The sequence below is a fragment of the Bison bison genome, unplaced genomic scaffold, assembly GCF_000754665.1.
Source record: "Bison bison bison isolate TAMUID 2011002044 unplaced genomic scaffold, Bison_UMD1.0 scf7180017864468, whole genome shotgun sequence".
In the NCBI taxonomy this organism is placed as follows: Eukaryota; Metazoa; Chordata; class Mammalia; order Artiodactyla; family Bovidae; genus Bison; species Bison bison.
The window spans coordinates 1,611,405-1,619,274 of NW_011495029.1; the positions used below are offsets into that span (position 1 = coordinate 1,611,405).

At 35.5% G+C, this 7,870-nt stretch overlaps 1 protein-coding gene across 1 annotated transcript; it reads right to left on the bottom strand.

Annotated features, from left to right (window-relative positions):
• Positions 1-265: 265 nt before the first annotated feature.
• Positions 266-7,210, bottom strand: ALG10 (ALG10, alpha-1,2-glucosyltransferase). The gene is made up of 3 exons (XM_010860568.1): positions 6,873-7,210; positions 5,394-5,591; positions 266-3,729 (listed from the first exon to the last, which is right to left on the bottom strand). The coding sequence occupies exons 1-3, from the start codon at positions 7,053-7,055 to the stop codon at positions 2,674-2,676; spliced, it is 1,437 nt and encodes a 478-aa protein (XP_010858870.1). The 5' UTR covers positions 7,056-7,210; the 3' UTR covers positions 266-2,673.
• Positions 7,211-7,870: the final 660 nt, after the last annotated feature.

Consider the following 7,870-nt stretch of genomic DNA (forward strand, 5'->3'; position numbering starts at 1 on the left):
ATTTCTAGGTATCCACTAAAAGAAAATTTAAATAATATGTGAGGAAACACAGGACATTGGCACTTAACTAATGATATATAAAAATAATACACTGTGTCTATAGAATTTCATATAAGGTAGAAAAAGTTCAAAAGATGTATTACCGGGCATAAAAAACTTATGAACCAAATCTTTTTATGATATTCTTTAAAATAATCCCACTTACAGACTTTAATAACAATAACTACAAGGTCCCAAAGGCTCGGTAGCTTACCAATACTTTTTAAAAAGTTTATTCTTTAATTGGAAGAAAATTGCTTTACAATGTTTTCTTGGTTTCTGCCAAATAATAATGCAATTCATCCATAATTATATACATATCACCTCCCTAAGAATTTTCTAATCAATAATCCAGTTAAGTTTGTATTTTAAAAAATGTCAAACATATATATTTCTTTGGTAACTCTTGAAAAATATTCAAAATACATAAAACTTCAGAATGTTCCTAAAAGCAATGCTTTAGAGTACCTTTTAATTCACAGCATTTCAAATGATCTCTTGAAACAGTGGGGAGTCTCCCCTTAAAATGAATTAGCACAATGATTTCCTTAACTGATGGGGTGGAATAATTTCTCCATTATTGCCAGACTATATTAGAGGAAAAAAGTTTTTTGTCTCAGAAATATGCCTAAAAGTAAAGTTTAAAAAAAAAAAAAAAGCATTGCACAGATGGTATCAGATAAGAAATTTGTTTCCCTAAATTACATATTTTGGGGGGAATTTTGACTTCATATCTCCATTATAAAATAATAATTTGTTCAATGTGCTTTCTTGTCTAATTTGAAAAAAAAGAAGTGTCAGTAAAAATATTTGTCTCACAGTCTGTTATAACTAAAGAGTCAATCTACTTTGTAAGCACTGAATACAATACAAATTGGCCCCAAAGAGTGTGTACAACATAAGACTTTGTATTTATTACTCAGGGCTACACTTGTAATTTGTACTTGTGCACAATTTTATATTTGCAAATAAAGAGTATTTTCCAAATTCACTCCTTATTTGAAACTCAGAGAACCATAATCCAACACTGAAAACAGTTCACAGTTGAAAAATTTACAAATGTCAAACTGGATTAAAAAATGAATTCTATTCACAGTTCTAAGTTTACATATCAAAGTTAACATATCCAAATAATACTTCTCTGTAAGGGAATGACAACTCAAATGAATGTACTCCAAACAGTACACACAGAATCCAAAATTAATCCCCCTAAATCATACCCAAACATTTGTTACCTAATCTACAAAATAAGACTACATCAAATAATTTATAAACTTCCTTTAAATTCTAACTTTTGGGGGATACTGGGATCAAACACCAGCTATGTTTAGTTTTTATGTGACTTTGCAAGTCATTTGTTTTTAACCTCTCAGAAAAGATGTTATTTAAAATATCTTAGCAAAGAAATTATTTCCTACAAGTCTTATGAAGTTTATTGAAAAATCTCCTTTAGTAACTTTGGTGGGTTAAAAAATGCTCCACAAAAAGTTAGAACTTAAAACCTGTAAATATGACCTTATATGGAAAGAGTCTTTGCAGATATAATTAAGTTAAAGATCTAGACATGCAATTATCCTGAATTAGGGTGGGCTTTAAATCCAAAGAGAAAGAATTGTCATTATAAGAGAAGGAAGACAGAGAGGAAGGCCATGTGAAGACAGAGGCAGATACTGGAGTAATCCATCTATAAACCAAGGAACACCATGGACAGGAGAAAGCAAGAGAAGGCATGGAATGGATTCTCTTTTGGAGCCTCCAAAAGCAGCTAACACTGGTGACATGTTAATTTTAGGCATCTAGCCTCCAGATCTGTGAAAGATTTTTAAGCCACCAAATTAGTGGTAATCTGTTATGACCACCATAGGAAACTAATACAGTAACGTATTTCAGAAAGAAAACCCAATTTGAAAGGTATTATCATCAACACAATTTATCTTTGGCCATCATATGCTTCATATTAGGAACAGTGAAAGGACATCATCATTTCTAGATTTTTAACAAAAATCCACAACTTGATTCCTAGATAAACACAGAAGAGCCTCTATTGTACAATATTTACTTATCTATGTGAATCTATTTTACTTATGATTAAAATTATATTTACTAAAATGTTAAGCAACTTTTCAATCAACGTTACCTAATTGCAAATATTTTTAAAGACTTTGCTAATTTTTCTGAAGAGAATTAATAAATAAGTTTTAGTACTATAAAGCATGCTCAGTTTTCTTAAACCTGTATATAAAAAGCTTCTAAGCTTTTTGAGTGGCAAACAGTGTTAAAGAAATATGATAGCTATACATAATTTTATTTTTCCCATTATTATTCAAGCTTATAGAGCAAGTCTTAAATTTTCTTCAGTTCTTTACCATTTAACTTTCTCAGGTTTATATATATACATATATATAAACATATATATATATACACATACATATATAGGTATATGTGTGTGTATTTAAAATACATATTTTAAATATGCATTTTAAAATACATATTTCAGATAGTTAAAACAAAAAATCTGATGTGATCTGAGATCACCATAGTGTCTAAAAGAAATTCCAAAATTTCTACTTAGTTTTCATTATAGAAATAGTCTAAATAATAAGTCTATTTTTAGAGTTCAAGATATCCCTGATATTACCACATGAACCTCTGAATGTCTTGACTATTAGGCCATTGAAAAGTCTTGTTCAGAAAGATATAAAAGGTTAGGAAGTTCACAATTGCATAGCAACCCAGCTCACAAACAAGTCTGGATGTGGGTGGCAGAGGTATATTAAGCCTATAAATAACATAGGGTAAAATGAAGTAACGAAATTCTAGCAGCTTCTGAGGTACTGTCACAGTAAATAAACATATGAAAAACATTAAATTCCAGAAAATTGACTTTGATTTTAATGAGTCAGCAATACTCCAACCAGCAAATATATAGACTGGAACTAACAAATATTTCACAATTTCATATCTTTGAAAAACTCTTTTCCACACGTAGAATGTATAGTGTCTATTATCTGCTAGCAGGTATTTATGAGCATAAGTAAATTTCCAAACTAAAAATATGGATACTAAAGTTATCACAAAAAACTGAATTCTCCGTTTCCAAACTAAGCAAAGAAAAGCCCTGATTTTGTTAAGAGACAGCAGGTGAGGAAAGGAAAAAAAGAGAGTAAAAGAGAAAAAGTAGAACAGCTGAGGAAAGTGTAGACAGGCTTCATGACTACTCCGGTCACCAATAACAATTCCACCATTAACTGCCACAAAAGCACAGAATAGAAACATGAGAAGAATGTATGGCCAAGTCAAAAGTAAAAGCATACTCAAGTTCTTAAAGGACATGGAATAAGCCAAAAGAAACTGAAGAATCCTCCTGAATTCTGAAAATGGTCCTTTAATAGGGGTAGGCCTCTCTTCTTTCTTCTTCTGTAGCTCAGTTTTCCAAGCTTCAGTTAACTTTTGTGCAATGACATTTCCTGCACAGAAGATAGCCCAGATGATATTTGTCTGACGAAACATGAAGCCACAAAATCCAAGCAAGGCTGAAGTTTTATGATTTCCATAAAGACACATCAAGTAGGCAAAAAGAGTAAAAAACATGGATCCTGCTTCTGTATAATAAAGGAAGTTAAAAAAATAGAGTGTGGGAAATATTGCTAATGTTAATGTTGACAAGATCCTCTGGATACATGAGGAAGCCTATGAAAAGAGAAAACACAGTTCACAATAAAACCAATAGGCTATTTCTGCAGAGCTAAGGGAGAGATTTACTAAGAAAAAAAAAAACAAACCAAAACTGCCTGAGTTTTACATAAATAAAATTATTCAATATTAATTTTATTCCTGGCTTTGGAAAAATACAGTATATATTTATGAGGGAACTTTCTGATACTTTTTAGTTACACCTAGCAATTTGGAAGCCAATAAAACAATACATATGTGTGTCAAAGCTTCTACTGCCTATTAGACTGAATCACTCAACAAATAGTTAAGGAGTTACTGTGTGAAGACTATGAACTCAATTCTATGGAGAAGATGGAGATGAATGGGACACAGTGCAAGTGGTTCCATTTCAGTGAGCCTTCCATAAGCATTCACTTGGCCACCATCACCAATTTCTAGTGCAGTCTCAAAACTCTGCACCAGAGAGAATTTAAATACGTATATAACATTTATACCACCACACATAATGATCTTACTATTCTGTGATGAAATTACAGGGATTTTCCTGAAAATAGTGGGGCTCATCTAAAGTTAAACATCTTCTTTTGGCCTGATAATCTATTTCAGAATTTGAAAGTACTCTTATTTCCTTAAATTCTATCTTCCAGTTAATCTAAATCACCAAGCCAGATCATGCCATTCCATTCATTAAAATTAAGGGCTGTCCTTCACCTACTAGGTAAAGTTTAGAATACTTTCCATGACATAAAAAGGATATTCATGACTTCTCTCCTACCTACTTCTATAGCCTCACATCCCTGTACTTTGTAATCTTATAGTTACAAATAGCAATTTCCAGTATCTTGTTGCTCCATGTCTTTCTACAATTGCTTATGCTATTTCTGTCAGAATTCATTCCTATTCTACAGCTCTATCTGTCATCAAGATTCAGATCAGGTATGATCTTCCTGATGTGTGAAGTCTTACTCAATGCAACCAACAGCTTTCCTTCCCAGTCAGGCTGCAACAAGTTCTCTTCTGCTCCTTCTCTGTATTCTTGTAGTGTTTTATAGCTATTGTTATCCCACAATTTACACTACTGAAATCATTTAAGTTAAAACTATTATAGTTAATATTTACTGATTCCTTACTATTACGTCTGGGAACATTTTAGTAACTTTCCATTTATTAAGCTCTTTTATGCTTCAGGATAGTCCTGTGAGGTTGAGTCTATATTTTCCCCATTTAACAAATGAAAACATGGAGTCACTAAGGGGCAACCTGCCCAAAGTAACACAATTAATAAGTGGATAAAATTCAAAACCACGTAATTCACGTCCAGGGTCTGCATTCTTAAACCATAAAAAACTGCCCAGGTAACATCTGTTCCCCCTAATGAAGACATAAGTTTTATAAGAAAAAGACTGCTTCACTTACCTCTGTAGTCTCTGTGCTTAACACACAGAATAAGCTCAATAGATATTTACTGAACTGACTTAATTCATGAAAATTTATATATTTTATAATAAATTAGTTTTTCAAATATTTAAACACAAACATCTAAAATGGGGGCAGAAGACTTGCTTTAACTTTACAAAATATATACAAATATTGTTAAAAATATTTTCCACCAAGTTTCATAAAATAAATTCACCATAATTGTGGACCTGCCTGTACATAAACTTATTCTGGAAACAAACCTTGTGTCTGGGTTGCACTTTGCGGAGAAGCAAGTATAGTAAATAGAAGTTGCCAACACTGAAGAGAAGGTTAACAAATCGGAGCATTCCAATGGAGCAGACAACATGTTCTGACCATCCAAAGATCCAACTGGCAGGTTTGACCACTCCAACTGACAGCAGGTATAAGCCAGGTAATGTAGTAATCATGGGGTCCCACTTAAAAACAAAAGGTCAACAACGAAGCAAAAGCAAGAAACATTATACTGATAAGACTGATACAGAAATGTCATCTTTACTAACAATCAGGCATCTCTGGGAAGTTATCCTATGACAGTTAAATGAGTCCTTTTAACATCAGGGCAAATCAGACACTTCCTCTAAAGAAGTCTTCCTTATTGTCTTTGGTATTTGCTTTCTGACTGTTAAAGTATCAGCAACCAGTAGTCAACAACTTAAACTCAGTTTCCAAGACATACTCTTTGGAGGGCCTGTCTTTTGGTGATTAAATTGTAAACGCTACAGTTTTAAAAAGCCTGGAAATACCTGCTGGAACTCTGATGGGTATGGAGAGAAAAATAAAGAGATTAAAGCACAGGATCCATAATGACAGCTACAATATACTGAGCCAGTACTCTATTTAATCCTGTAACAAGCCCTGTAATAGATACTGTTTTACCATCATTTTCAGATGAGTAATCAGAAACTCAGAAAATTTCCAAGCCACATGAATAGTAAACATTAGTACCAAGTTTTAAAACCAGGTTTTTCTATAACTATAAACTATATTTAACCATACTCTACAATGCCTTCTCCCAAAGGATTTTTATATCCATATCTGCATATGCTGCTGCTGTTGTTTAGGCACCAAGTTCTGTCTGACTATTTGTGACCCCACAGACAGTAGCCTGGCAGGCTACTCTGCCCATGGGATTTCTTCCCAGGTAAAAATCCTAGCCTGGGTTGCCATTTCCAAATGCGTATTCAAACACTTCACTGGTTGACAGTTTATCCAGTTTACAGAAGGTTGTTAAAAACATCAAGGGTGGAACTAACATAACTTGTCACTTCTTAGTGGCTGAAGCTACCCCCGCCCCCTCCTATCCCACTCTCAAAATACACAGTGAGATGCTTAACAGGTGACCGAATGTGAATTTTTTTTTTATTTCCTAGGAACAATCCAACGCCTCTAATTCTGGAATTGGCAAAGAAAAACTAGGATAGCTTTCATTAGTTGTAAAAAAAAAAAAAAAGGGGGGGGGGCAATAACTTAATTCCCCATTAGTTAATCTCCCCGAGGATTTCTTGCTAGGAGACAAATCTGCCATTTATGCACTCATTTAGCAAATATTTTACAGATCTCAGAGGAACAAAAAATTACCCAGTTCCTTTCCTGTTTGGAGTGAAGGGAGCTAAGGATAAAGACGGGGGAAATTAGCGCTGGGGCCAGATCTTCCCTTTCTAGCCAGTGTGAGCGTGCAGACAGGTTGGGGACCCCACCTGCGAGAGAGAGAAATGGCCCTCACAGTAGCGCTGCGCCTGCGGCAGGTGGAAGATCTCGTCCATGTAGGGCTCTCGCAGGGCCCGGCTGAAAGCAGAGAAAAGGAGGCAGGACACTAAAAAGGTACAGCTCAGGGCAGCCGAGAAATAGTAACCCTCCAGCTGAGCCATTCCTGCCCCCATAGCCAAGAACCTAGGCCCAGAAAATCTGTGCAGAAGTCTCAAGTCCGCAAAACCGAGTTTGACACTCGGGATCGAAATGGGCGCGCAAAGCGGGACTCGCCGGAGGGATCTGAGCACAGCCGGAAGACAAAGGATGCCGGGAGAGCGCGGACGCGGAGCTTCCGGGAGGGTCGGGTTCACTGTTTCCTGAGTGACGAATTTAGGTAACGGACAGGACTCTTACTCTGTCAATCACGTTGCACAGGGCGCACTGAGTGGTCAGAGCGGCCGGAAGAGGCCGACCTCGGCGATCTGAGGGCCTCTGACTTGAGCAGTTTGATGGTTTGAAATGAAAATAGTTGCTTTTCCTGAAGGTCTTTGTCGGCCTTTTTCCTGCTGTTTCCACCTCTTACCATCAGGAGGCGGCATTTCTCCATGTTTGCAATCCCCAAACTAAAAATTTGTACATTTCTCCCGCCCTGGTTATTTTTGTTTTCTCTCAAGTGATCTGAATTACTAAAACGTTCAGGTCCAAGGCATTTGATTTCGTCAACTTTGGAGGATGGGAGGAGGAGCTTTGGTTGTGAAAGGAAAGATGGAGACATTCACATTTAAAATTTGAAGGTCCAAAGAGCGCCTTCACTATTGAGCGAATTTAGTACTAAGTAATTTTTCAAAATGTGAATATTCTGAACAAGGATTAATTTATATCAGCATTCACAGTGCATTCAGGCAAATTGCAGTACGCTATGGGAGTTGGGGAAACTGTTTTAGAAATTGGGGCGTTTTAGTTGAAAGGAAAGCGTCTCTGTGCCTGAAAGTTTGATGGTTAGCAT

Bases quoted from the DNA above. Each gene is read 5' to 3' on its own strand.
- ALG10 (XM_010860568.1), bottom strand. From the start codon at position 7,055: ATGGGGGCAGGAATGGCTCAGCTGGAGGGTTACTATTTCTCGGCTGCC. The intron at 5,592-6,872 runs GTGGGGTCCCCA...TTTGTTTTTAAG, and splicing joins GCCATTTCTCTCTCTCGCAG to TGGGACCCCATGATTACTAC. The intron at 3,730-5,393 runs GTTTGTTTCCAG...CTCTTTTCATAG, and splicing joins AAGTGCAACCCAGACACAAG to GCTTCCTCATGTATCCAGAG.